This window comes from Stegostoma tigrinum, chromosome 5 (genome assembly GCF_030684315.1).
Source record: "Stegostoma tigrinum isolate sSteTig4 chromosome 5, sSteTig4.hap1, whole genome shotgun sequence".
NCBI lineage: Eukaryota > Metazoa > Chordata > Chondrichthyes > Orectolobiformes > Stegostomatidae > Stegostoma > Stegostoma tigrinum.
In genome coordinates, this window is record NC_081358.1 from 30014408 (window position 1) to 30028652 (window position 14245).

Genomic DNA, 14245 nt, shown 5'->3' on the forward strand with positions numbered 1-14245 from the left:
CAAGAATGATCCCAGGAATGAAGGCCATGTTATATGAGGAATGGTTGAGTACTCTGGGTATGTACTCTAGTACTGCACTGAAACGTTCGCTTAAATTTTATGCTTACAGTTTTGGAGTGGAACTGGAACTTTGACCCCTTGAACCTGTGGTCTGCCGATTCAGAGACGAGAATGCAAAGGCATGTGGTAACTCAGTTGTATGCTTACCACTCAGTACAAATCACTATCATGCAAACCAATAGCCAGGACAAAGTCTGCCTGCACTGGGTGCAGGTTAATTCCCATCTGTCCCCATTTTTATGTTCCTGTCCGATTTTGCAGTGTAGACGCAGTCTCCGGCTTGTGAATGTGCAATTTACAGACGCTAATACTTATGAATGCGATCGCATACAGGCATGTAATTTTAAATGGAAAACAAAAAATGCTGGAGATCACAGTGGATCAGGCAACATCCATGGAGAGAGAGCAAGCTCATGTTCTGAGCCGAGATGAATCTTCATCAGAGCTGAAGTGAAGTGTGGAGGGGACAGCATTTATGCTATAGCTGGGGTGGTGTTGGAGTACTGGGGGAGAAAGGATCTTGACAGTTCAGATTAAGTGATCAGAATATGAAAATGGCAGAACACTGGCGCGTATAACTGCCAGACTGGAAAGGACAGTCCCACTGGAGTAGGGGGAAGGGGAGGGAGGACAGACACAGAGACAGAGAATACAACCAGTAAAAAGAATGGGAAGGAATGGGAATGAGTTCACGATCTGAAGATGTTGAAATCAATATTAAGTCCAGAAGGCTGTAAAGTGCGGATCTGAAGATCTGAAGATGTTGTTCTTCCAGTTTGCGCTGTGTTTCACTGGAGCACTGCAGCATGCCAAGGGCAGACATGTGGGCGCGCGAGCAGGATGCAGCATTAAAATGCTGACTAAGGGAAAATCAGGGTCATGCTTGTGCACGGACCAGAGGCGTGCTGCAAAGCAGTCACCCAGCCTGTGTTTAGTTTCTCCAAGGTAGAGGAGGCCACATTGGGACTTGACATTTGATCATTTCCTGTACTTACAAACAGCTCTTTTTTATTGTAGTGCATTGTATTCCAACTTGTGTACAATTCCATTTGTGAAACAGATTCCAGATTGGAACATGTTTGCAACCCAGCGATTGGCCTCTATAGTCTGTTGTTGGTATTCTGACCAACTGGCTTCTTTTGCATTATGAAGCCAAATTGATTTGTCCAACCTATTTTTTTTTTGGTCAATGTGTAAATTGTTCGGCATCATTCTCAATGGGTTAAAGCATCAAAAGGTTTCCAAGTAAAATTGAAAACAGACACTGACGTGACTCAAACTTTACTTCGGGATATCACATCTGACTGCTTTTTCCCTCCGTACAAATTAACACACATGTTTCTGTTTTAAATAAAATCGCAAAGTCCTATCCCACATTAAATAACGCATGGGAAGTTTGCCTGTGAATGTTTGCTGAAGTTCTCTGCTGGAGTTAATAACACCAAGGAACCCACTGCCAAGACTACACTGAACTCTCTTTTAAAATTAAAAAAACAAAATAAAGAACTGCCCTCAGCGAAAATACAAATCAAATAACCAGCCTAAACAATGCATCAGTTATGAAGGGATCGGTACATGCAATCTTACATATGCAAAAATGAATGTTCCTAATACTGACTGCTCCAGAATCAATTATTTTCCTCATTAGGTTGTAATTTCAGTAAATTGCATTCAGTTTTCTATTTAATACATTGTTTCTTTCACAAACATTAAATCTACTCTCTTCTGTATACATTGCTACAATTATTTATCTGCTTGATTTAAAATAAATGTTGATTCTTAAGACCTGGAGTTACACACATCTTTCTTATTAAATTCAAATTCAAATTGTGGTAAACTGCCAACTATGAGAATAATTATTGATTATTTGACTGACATAATGGACAGCTTTTACGTATCATTGTACTGTTTATGGAAGTACTGCACAGAAACAGATTTATTTCCTACGCCCTCCATAATGTTTTATAGAAACTGATTTTTTTTGCTTCATAGACACAATTTTTGACCAGCAACAAAACTGAATTACTTAAATTTTTTAAAAAATCAACAGGAAATTCCATTTGAAACAGGTGAATGTTACTTTGCAGAATGGGATTGAAAATTGACAGCATCTATATTTTGGAATCAGTAACAGGAAGCATATAGTCAAAGCTCCAAAGTCTGTGAGGTCAAGAGGACATCCTTTCATTTTCTATAGCTTTACTGGGCACCTACACCACTCGGAGTCTATCTGGAGCAGATGCCTATCCACATGTTGAAGAGGACATGGTATTTTCACAGAATTTGGCAGCCATATATTTTGGTCATATACTCCATCTAAACTTCCTGCTGCTTCAGGAAAGCAGCCAACATAATCAAAGACCCCTCCCACCCCAATTATACTTTCTTCCACCCTCTTCCATTAGGCAGACGACACAAAAGTTTGAAAACACGTACCAACAGATTTATGAACAGCTTCTTCCCTGCTGTTATCAGCCTTTTGAACAAACGTCCCATATATTGGTAGTTGGTAGTAGATTCGCCAACTTTAGGTACATTTAAGTCGTCATTGGATAAGCATATGGACGTAAATGGAATAGTGTAGGTTAGATGGGCTTCAGATCGATATGACGGGTCGGCACAACATCGATGGCCAAGGGCCTGTACTGTGCTGTAATGTTCTATGTTCTATATCTTTAAGTTGATCTCTCTCTGCACCTTCTCTGTAGCTGTAACACTATATTCGCCATTCTGTTCTATTAGCCCGATGTATTTAAGTAATATGATTTGCCTGGTTAGCACATTAAAAATACTTTTCACCGTGTCGCAGTATGTGTGATAATGATAAATCAAATCAAATCAAATCATCCTAAAAGCAGCTGAAGCCCTCCTTGCTCCTCTTTTCTCTGTGTTAACAACAATATCCTCAAGATCCACACAGTTCCCCAAACCTGGACCTCAAAATACCGATTTCTATTCTGTCGTTACAGCGAGACTTCAGCAAGGCGTTCCACAAGGTTCCACTGGGTATGCTGGTTAGCAAGATTAGATCACATAGGATCCAGGGAGAGCTAGCCAATTGGATACAGAACTGGCTTGATGGTAGGAGACAGAGGGTGGTGGTTGTGGGTTGCTTTTTAGACTTGAAGCCTATGATCTTGTGCGCTACAAGGATCAATGCTGGGTCCACTGATTTTTGTCATTTATATAAATGGTTTGGACGTGAATATAGGATGCACATGTGCCGTTAATATCAAAACTGGTGGTGTAGTGGATAGTGAAGAAGGTTACCTCAGAGTACAATGGGATCTTGATCGGATGGTTCGATGGGCTGGGAAGTGGCAGATGGAGTTTAATACAGATAATTTCATTTGGATAGGAAAGATAGATGAGGTATTGCATTTTGGTGAGGCAAATCAGGATAGAATTTATATACTTAATGGTAGTATCCTGGAGAGTGTTGCCAAACAAAGAGACCTTGGGACGCAGATTCATATTTCCTTAGAAGTTCACTTGGAGCTTGACAGGGTAGTGTAGAATGTGTTTGATATGTTTGCCGTTATTGGTCCATGCATTGAATATAGGAGTTGGGGTTTTTTTTTGTTGCAACTGTACAGGACGTTGGTAGGCCACTTTTGGAGTACCATGTTCACTTCTGGTTTCCCTGCTATAGGAAGGATGTTGTGAAGCTTGAAAGTGTTCATAAAAGGGTTTACAAGGGTGTTTCCAGGGTTCGAGTGTCTGAGCTGTAGAGAGAAGCTCAATAGGCTGGGGTTATTTTCCCTGGGGCATTGAGGCTGAGGGTTGACTTTATAGAGGCTTATAAAATCATGAACGGCATGGATGGGGTGAATAGCCAAGGTTTTTTCCCCACAGTAGTGGAGCCCAAAACTAGAGGGCATAGGTTTAAAGTAGGAGGGGAAATATTGAAAGAAAACTTCGGGGCAACTTTTTCACACAGAAGCTGGTACATGTATGGAATGAGCTGCCACAGTAAGTGGTGGAGGCTGGTACAATTACAATAGTTAAAAGGCATCTGGATGAGTATATAAATAGGAAGCATGAAAAAGGATGTGGGCCAAAAGCCAGCAAATGGGGCTAGGTTAATTCAGGATATCACTAGCATGGACTAGTTGGATCAAAACATCCATTTCTTTGCTGTACAACTCTACTATTCTATTAGAGATAGTAAGAACTGTCAATGCTGGAGTCTGAGGTAACACAGTGTAGAGCTGGAGGAATACACCAGGCTAGGGAGCATCAGAGGAGCAGGAAACCCGGCTTTTCGGGACAAGACCCTTCTTCAGAAATACAATTCTATCTGCACTCAAGTAAAAATGGATGTCAAACCAAAGGGATGATACGTAGAAGTTTACTCAAAAGCCTATGCGTTAATGAGGGTCTTAAAAATGTTAAGGTAAAGTAAGATGTTTACAGAAGAAATTACAGAGGGTGGGGCCTAAATGATGAGAAGGATAAACACCAATGAGAGGCTTGAGTCGAAGAACAAAAGTCCTCGGCGTGGAGGAGTATAATGAGAGGGGCAAGACCGAGAAGAAATTTTAAAACAGGAATGAGAACTATAAATTGAAAGAATTGCAGGATTGGCTGCCCATGCTGCTCAGCAAGTCTAGCTGTGATGGGTGACTATTGCCCAATTTGTCACTGATTTTGGGGAAATATGTTGGAAGAGACAAAAACCCTTCACTTCATTTAGATGAAAGTTTTATTTGTCCGTATTGAGGCGAAGGTAAAACGCAATAGTTTGGAGAATTGCAGGACCCCGCAACACAGGGCAAGAAAATAAGGCAAATTGACTAGTGTTGACACAATGTGGGATGCATAGTCAGTGTCTGTTTCCCAAAGTGGAGAAGGGTGGGGGTGGGGAGATTTTGAAACTGGTAAAGTCCATATTTGGGCCATTGGGCTGTCGGCTCCTGAGGCAGAATATGTGGTGCTGCTCCTCCAGTTTCCAGGTGGTGTCATTGTGACACTGGTGGAGGCCCAGGGTGGACATGTCGCCCAGGGAGTGGGAAGGGGAGTTAAAATGGTTGGTTACCAGAGGTGGTGTCATTTGGTTGGCAATCGGAAGGTGTTTATCCAATATAATTTTGTGTGAAATAACAGAATTGCTACACAGGAAAAGTTGGGAAATAACAGACAATTCAGATTAGCAGCAACTTGCTCCCGTGAACACGAATTAAATTTCCAACCTGAAATGTCTTCCATGAACCAAGTCAACTCCATCCACGGCAGTAACAAAAAGGGACCCATGGACCCAACGCCTCCTCAGGCCATCTACTGCTGGAAAGCTCATCCACACTTTTATTACTTATTGCTTCCATGGTCTCCGAGCTGGTTACACATCTTACAAACTCATTGACTTCATCCAAAACTCTGCTGCCTGTAATCTAACTTGCACTAAGTTCCATTGACCATTACCTCTATGCTCATTGGATCTCAATTTTAAAATGTTCCTCCTAACTCCAAATCTTTCCATGGCATTGTCCCTTCCTGTCTCTAAAATCTCCTCCAGTCTTACTACAATGCCTTGCATTTATATAGCATCTGACGACATGTGTTTAGATTATGGTTGCCAAGGGACCCCACACAGATGACCAAGAGGAGGCAGCCAAGGCTAGAGTCGCATGGAAACCAGTGGAAACAGTGCAAAAGCCAGTAGAGAAGCCAACAACCTTTGTGCTCCTGAGATGCTGCTTGGCCTGCTGTGTTCATCCAGCTCCACACTTTGTTACCTTGGATTCCCCAGCATCTGTAGTTCCCATTATCACTGACGCCAAACCAACAGGATTCCCTGGTTACAATTAACAAGATCAGAAATGAAAGCAGGGAGCTGGTCGATAATGAAGAAGCATTGGAGGAGGATGGTGTCATCAACAATTTTAAAGGCCGCAGACAGGCCGAGAAAGATAGAGAAGGATAACTTATCACTGTTACAAAGAACAATTTTAGTGACTTTGATACAGGTGCTCAGTACAGAGACGGGGAGAAAAGTCTGACTGAATGATGAGGCATGAAAAAGTTGATAAATTATTTAAAAAAAAAATACTTTCTTGTATATTTAAAGTTAAACCACCACACTTGCAGATTTTCACACCAAGGATTGATTGTATGAACACTGTAAAATAGTGAGACAATAAGGGCGTAGAACTTCTGCCTCTGAACATGAACTGGTAACAAAGGGTCAGCTATCTACCCACATTATGCTTGCAGGAAGCTGATAGCTCCATCAATCTCTGAAGGTAGACAATGGATCCGAGTTCATTGAAAACCTAGAAACCTTATAATCGAATTGATACGTTGACCTTAACTCTTTAATGGGGCTAGCCCATGAAAACTCTGCGGGTCTTTGGAAAGTTTGATTATACATGTCTGACCATTTAGCTTAGTCTGATAAGAAACTGACCTGCGGCTCATACTATAGGCAAACTCAAGGCTAATAATAAGTTTGACCATGTTTTTAACATAAAAACAGAGAACAGTGAGTGACACCCACATCCAAATGTGGCAAGATCTGGACAATATCCAGGCTTGGCTGACACGTAACATTCATGTCATGCAAATTCCATGAAGTGACTATCCCTAATAAGAGACCATCCAGCCACTGCCCATTGGCCAGAAACCCACTGGATTTGCCACACAAACATAGTGGCTACAACAGCAGATCAGAGGCTAGGAATACTGAAGCAAATTCACCTCCTGATTCCCCAGAGCCTGCCAATCATCTACAAGGCAGGTGTCAGGAGTGCGATGGAATGCTGCCCACTTGCCCCGATGGATACAGATCAATAACACTCAAGAAGACTGACACAATCCAGGACCAAGCAACCCCTTTGATTGGCACCACATCGATATGTATCCACTCCCTCCACCACCAACGTTCAGTAGCGGCAGTGTGTACCATCTATAAGATGCAAAAATTTACCAAAGATCCTCAGACAATACCTTCCAAATATGCACCCCTCTACTATCTAATAGGTCAAGGATAGCATTTACATGGGAGCATCATCATTTGCAAGGTTCTCTTCAATCCACTCACGATCCTGACTTGGAAATACAGCACCATTCCCTCAGTGTTGCTGGTTCAAAATACGGGAACATTTCCCCTAACAGCATTGTGGGGTGTACCTGCACTCCAAGGACTGCAGTGATTCAAGAAGGCAGCTCACCACTACCTTCTCAAGGGAAGTTAGGGATGGTTAATAAATGCTGGCCCAGTCAGTGATGCTCACATCCACTAAATGAATAGAAGGAACTTAGAATGACAGTACTTTCCTCAATTGAATGCCGACTGCAATATAGAACATTAGAAACAGACTACAAGCTGTGCTATTTAAGGGCAGCTGATGGCTTAGTGGGATTATCTATTAATTCAGAGAACCAGGTAACGTTCCAGAGACCAGGGTACAAATCCTGCCACAGCAGATAGTGAAATTTGAATTTAATAAATATCTGGAAATAGAAGCCTAATGGTGATGACGAAACCATTGTTGATTGTCAGGAAACTCATTTGGCCCTTTGGGGAGGGAAACTGTCATCCTTAGCTGATCCCATCCTCATGTGACTCTACACTTAACTGCCCTCTTGGCTAAAAATGCTGGCCTAGTCAGCAACACCCTCAACCCAAGAATGGGCATTAATTTCCCACTTAAAGAGCACAATCGGCAGCAGGGTGGAAAGGGTGTAGGTACAAGATTCCTCCCTTTATGGTGATGATGCAAGTGTTGCATTTATGATCAAGTACAACAACACCAAGAAGGAAAGTAGCTCAATGAAGATTAAAGGTAAAGCAATTTATACTGATATTTATCATATTCCATTTGAAAATAAATACTCAGATTGTGTTTTCTTGAACCACTTTCTTTTATTGGAAATATTTTCTTCATTCAAGCGATCTGGGTGTTGCTGACTAGATCATCTACTCATCCCTTGTTGCCCTTCCTACAATGGCATTAGGGAGAGAGTTCAAGGACTTTTTTTGTAGGAAGATAACGCTTCTCATTAATATCAATTTAACCTAATTTCTTTTATATGAAAATACGATTTATCCAATTTTCCTGAATCTTCAATTATTTGCTGACAGTTTTCTCTGAAGTTAGTTTGTGTGGCAGAAAATTTAATTTTCAAATACATTTTGCAGATTTTCTTCATTTTTAAGTAAGTTACTACCAGAGATCCAAGTGATCTATATATTCTCACCTCAGACAAATGGCTCCGTTGCAAAGGATTGTCAGCATTTTTGCCAGCCTGTTTAGCTGGAGAACAATGTTGTCTTCCAGCATGACTGATCGGCAAAGCCATCCTATTTGAATTGTTGAAGATTTCTACTTTATTGCCAGGGTTGTTAGAAGGTGCAGTTTGAAGTAATTGACTGTTAGGAGTTGCAGGTCGGCTTCCTTGAGTTAATGGTGTTTGAGGCCTGTTATACTGGTTGCTGGGGAACTCCTCTCTCCTGTTCTGATGACTGAAGCTCAGTGATAATTTACCTCTTTGGCTCCAAGGTGGAATCTCTTTCCCAAAAAGACTTGGCGGTGTCTGAGGTCTTGAATTTTGACCCAGAGCTTGGGAAAGATCTCCACGGTAATTTGACATGGGTAACTTATTTTGCATATCCAAACCGCTTTGCATTTCAGAATCCGTTGCTAATGTCTTTGCAGCAAGATCCTTGTCAGGTTCTATAATAGAAAATTGAGTTCTATTTAGTTATCGCACCGGAAAACAGTAAATTTCAAAAAATACACAATGTGATGAAAATCTTCCAATTAAAATTGTTAGCAATGGGAGACAGATAAATAGAGAAAGGGGGTTCACATAAAAGAAGACACAGAAATAAATGTTGTCCTGAGTGATTCCAGTAGAGTTTAGTTAGTGTTTTAACAAATGTCACGTCTAGGATGTGCAGAATCCCAGCATATCATAAGATTTATTTTATTGGGCCACTGTTTTTGATAATTACCTTTACTTGGAATAATATATGATTTTGATGGAGTCTGCCTGCATGAACTGGGGTTAGTTTCCACCATTGAAAGCATTCTATCTGGATGCATCACAGCTTGTATGGCAACTGCTCTGCCCAGGACTATAAGAAATTACAGAGAGTTGTGAACACAGACTATCATGGAAGCCAACTTTCCATCCATTGAGTCCATCTACACCTCTCACTGCTCCATAAAAGCAGCCAACATAATCAAAGACCCCTTACACCCCAGTTATAATCTCTTCCAACCTCTTCCATCAGGCAGAAGATACAAAAGCTAAAACATGTACCAACAGATTCAATAACAACTTCTTCCCTGCAGTTATTACACTTCTGAACAGACTTCTCAAATTGTAAACTTAATGTTGATCATGCTCTTGGAGCATCTTCTCTGCAGGCATAACATTGTATTCCACGCTCTGTTCTATTACCCTAATGCATTTTGTATGATATGATCTGCCCTACTGCACGCAAAACAAAACCTTTCGCTGTACCTAGATATATGTGATAATAATAAATCAAATCAAATATGTAACTGGAGTTATCTGGAAACCTAAGGTAGTAACATTGTTGGATAGGGGTTCCCCAATTTATGAACTTTAGATTTACAAATTCTTGGATTTATAGGTATGATTACATAGAGGAGTACGATTTTAAGGATATGACACATAAACATTTTCTTGAACTTGCACCTGGCTACTTTACATTATACGGCATTGTGTTCCAATTTGCATACAACTCAACTTGTAGACAACTCCAAAATGGAACCTGTTCACAACCCAGGGACTGTATGCATATTCAAGTTCCATTTACAAACCACTTCCTTATTTTTCCAAACCAGCAATTCTGGAGTTCTTGATATAGATAGTTTAAGCAGTGTGAAACAGAGGTCAGAGTGTCAGAGTTGTCAGACAGGTAAGGGCTCAGGTGTTTCACAAGACTAATGGATTTCTGAGCTCTCAGAAGCTTGGTTGATAGCCCAGAAATCTATTCAGGGAAGGTCACTCATGAAGATGGTTGGACCTGGGACAGGACCCTGAAGATCATATGCACTGCTGTTCTAGGACTGAGATGATTGATATACAACAACTACTCTGGGATAGGCCATTGTCAATGCTAGCCATTGAAGAGTTTCCCTATGATTCCTATTGACTTCATTTGTCATAAGAATGCTTTGATGCCACATCCAGTCAAACACAGTAAGGGAGGGTGATGGTATTGCGACAATTTCACTGAACTAGCAATCAAGAGGCCAAGGTTATTGCTCTGAGGACATGAGCTCAATTCTCATGATGTTATCTGGTAGAATTTGAACTCAATTAATAAGTCTGGAATTTTTTTAAAAATTGCCACACGGTAATGGTGATCATGAAGCTATAATTGATTACCATAAAAACCTATTTGGTTCACTGATGTCTTTTCAAGAAGGAAATCTGCTGTCCTTACTGGCTCTGGCCTGAATGTGACTTTATGTTCACAGTAAATATGGCTGTCATCACCAGCTACAGAGGCCAATGCTCACTCTGAACCACTTCCAATTCAAACCTCCACAATCGATAAACCATTCTCACCTTTCATGGGTCACATGATTTTCCTACTTATCTAGTTTATGAATCATTTTCAAACTGCAGTTTCCCAATAATTATTTTAAAATCTTGTGTAAGATTGCTTCTTTGCGATAATCTGAGACTGCTAAATTCAAATATTTCTGCCATCCTCATGTATATTAATGTATTAACACCAAATTGACAATAATTGGCAGCACGGTGGTTCAGTGGTTACCACTGCTGCCTCACAGCTCCAGGAACCTGAGTTCGATTCCACTCTTGGGAGACTGTGTGGAGTTTGCACATTCTCCCCATTTCTGCGTGGGTTTTCCTCCAGGTGCTCCAGTTTCCACCCACAGTCCAAAAATGTGCAGACTAGGTGGATTAGTCATGCTAAATGGCCCCATTGTGGTCAGGGATGTGTAGATTAGGTGGGGATGGGTCTGGGTGGAATGTTCTGAAGGTCGGTGTGGACTTGTTGGGCCGAGGGGCCTGTTTCCACACTGTAGGGATTCTATTCTGTTCTAGTACTGCGGCAGGGTAAGCAGCAGCAACGGTCTCGTAGATAGGTAACTAAGATTTCTCAGAGTCAATCTCTTTACAAATGGATACAATCCCAATACTGTCTTTATGTAATAGTTCATAATTTACACATGCACATTTTTTCACAGTTATTAAAGCACTGATAGGTAAATATTACGAAAATTTTACCAGTGTATTTTATTGAATAACACTGTAAAGAGGTGGAATTTGTACATACTAGTGAGACGTTTCTCCACTGCTGACTGTTCTTTTGAGGCCATGAAATCTTTTGGCTGTTTCTGACTCAAAGATTCTCCACTTTGGTTAGGAGGCAGACATGTTTCCCAGAACGGCCGCCGCTGTATGTACAGAAAATGAGGTTATACATCTTACAATTCACTTTCACGCGTTCATTTAAATGCACCGTTTGCTGAAATAATCAAAATGGTCTTGAGAGGAACAGAAGGCAACGTGCAGAAGTTATGCTTCAATTGTACAAAGCCCTGGTTAGACCAGACCTGGAATGCAGACCACAGTGCTAGGTGTCATGTCTAGGAGAGGAAAAAATGGAATTGAGAGAATGCAACATAGATTTCCTAGAATGGTACCTGGAGACCAATGGTTGAACTACGAGGAGAGATAAACAAATTAGAATTTAGTAGATTAAGGGGTGATTTAATGGAAGGTTTAAAAATACAGAAGGGAACACATCGAGCAGTAACACAGAAACAGGAGTAAGCCATTCAGCCCCTTGAGTCTGTTCTGCCATTCAATGAGATCATGGTTGATCTGTATTTTAACTATATAGATCTGCTTGTGGCCATTTCCCTTTTTATGCTTGCAGGATGTATTCGGTTAGATTTAAAATTAACAACTAAATCTGCATCTACTGCTGATAGTGGAAACGGTTTGGTAAGCAAAAGTTGTTTTGTCTGTTTGGGAAATGTCACAGCAGCAGGGTATCATCTAAAAATTGAAGTCAGTCTTTTTGTGAGTGAAATTAGGAATAATTTATTCATATGAACATGAATTGTGTCAGACTAATTATTGAATTTAAAACTAAAATTGCTAGACTTTTGTCACTGAAAGATACTAAGGAATATGAGCAATGGCAGATATAAGACATTGGGTCACAGATCAACCAAGATCTCATTGAATAGTCTGAAAAGGATCAAGAACCTATTCCTACATTCCCTTCCTCTCAAGATGGGCACTGATTTATATTGAAGTACAATTCCACAAATGTCCATTCATTGATATTTGACTAATAGGTGAACCTACAGAGTGGGATTCTGAAATTTTATAGGCTTTTAATTAGTTTTCCATGTAACTCAGATGAGGGATAATTGAATACACAGGGAAATCAAATAAAGAATGCCTCCAGTGTGGAAGCAGGCAATTCAGCCTATTGAGTCCACACTAATCCTTCAAAAAGCATTCCACCCAGACCCAGGGCCCCAACCCTGCACATCCTATCGCAAATCCACCTAGCCTGAACATCCCTATTGCACACTGTGGGTAATTTATCAGGGCCAATCCACCCAAACTGCATATCTTTGAACTGCAGGAGGAAACTGGAGCACCTGGAGGAAACCCACGCTGACACAGGGAGAATGTACCAATTCCATCAGGGTGGAATTGAACCCAGGTTGCTGGTGCTGTGAGGCAGCAGTGCTGATCCCTGAGCCACCAAGCCACTCTCCAGCTTGCATGTTTGTAAACTGGGAATGCCAAAAGGCTATTTGACCATGTAATTGGAACTGAGGGAGGGTCACTTGACCCGAAACGTTAACTCTGATTTCGCTCCACAGATGCTTCCAGACTTGTGAGCTTTTCTGTTTTTCTTTCTGATTTACAGCATCCACAGTTATTCCAGTTTTTAATGATGACTGAGCTGATTTCTGGCCTTACATGTTGTCTTTCATAGATGAACATGACCTCGCTGGAGTCTTTCCCAAACATTGACTCCATTTGATCTGCAGCTTCCACCAATTTCATACCAGGGTTAAGGTGGGGAGCTAAGGGAACCTCTGGCCTAATTTTAAGGGATCTGCATTTTTCTGCAGGTAGCAAATAGGAAATGGTGTTTGCCCTTTGTCAATTTTGTTCCAGTTTTCTTATTCATCCTCCAAATCTTACATTAGAAAGCTACCATCAAATATCAGAAATAATACTATGGTAGGTTAATGAGAATACAACCAGTCTTCAACCAGTGTTTGCTTGGGACAGTGATCAGAGTATGTCCAGTTATATTACTGACATTTCATAAAGGTGCAGATTTGAAGAGATGCTAGCAACACCGTGTTACATGCAGTGGAAAATGATTCTAATGAAAACCGATAATTTGAAATTTATAATGAAGAAAAATGTGACGATTGAAATTCATTAATCAAGTAACTGGGTGAATAACAGAAGGAAAATTCTTATCAGTTTATTTTACAGAATGTTGGCCAAAAATATCCATCATTAATACACAACAGGCAAGTTCAAATTACAAATAAAAACAGAAATTGCTGGAACTGGTTCCAAAGGAGGATTTGAAATATTGACTCTTTCTCTTTCCACTCATGCTGCCAGGCCTCCTGAGTTTCTCCAGAATTTTCTGTTTCTCTTTCAGATTTTCAGCATCTGCACTTGGAGTCATTGGGGCACACAGCACAGAAACAGACCCTTCATTCCAACTTATCCATGCCAACCAGGCATCTCAAATGACCTAGTCCCATTGGCCCGCATTTGACCTATACTTCCCTAAACCCTTCCTATTCAGATACCATCCAGATGTATTTTACATGTTGTAATTGTACCAGGCTCCACCACTTCCTCTGGCAGCTCATTCCGTACACACACCACTCCATGCATGATAATACTATCGCACATCTTTTTTAAAGCTTTCCCCTCTCATTTTAAACCTATGCTCTCCAGTTTTGGACTCGCTGACTGTAGGAAACAGACCTTGGCTATTCACTCAATCGATGCTCCTCACGACGTTATTAAACTCTTCAGTCACCTTTCAGTCTCCGACACTCAAGAGAACACAGCCCCAGCCCGTTCGGCCTCTCTCTATAACTCTAACCCTTCAGTCCCAGCAACATCCTGGTAAATCTTTTCTGCACCTTCACAAGTTCAACAACATGCTGCC

At 40.9% G+C, this 14245-nt stretch overlaps 1 protein-coding gene across 2 annotated transcripts in view; it reads right to left on the minus strand.

Moving 5' to 3' along the window:
• Window positions 1-14245, minus strand: part of c5h8orf34 (chromosome 5 C8orf34 homolog) — a 314780-nt gene that overhangs the window by 20556 nt on the left and 279979 nt on the right. For both annotated transcript variants that reach the window (XM_048529761.2, XM_048529760.2), the window contains exons 11-12: window positions 11345-11465; window positions 8260-8735 (exon numbers count right to left, since the gene is read on the minus strand). In XM_048529761.2, coding sequence (XP_048385718.2) covers window positions 8260-8735; window positions 11345-11465 — 597 coding nt within the window. The remainder of the gene's footprint in view (window positions 1-8259; window positions 8736-11344; window positions 11466-14245) is intronic.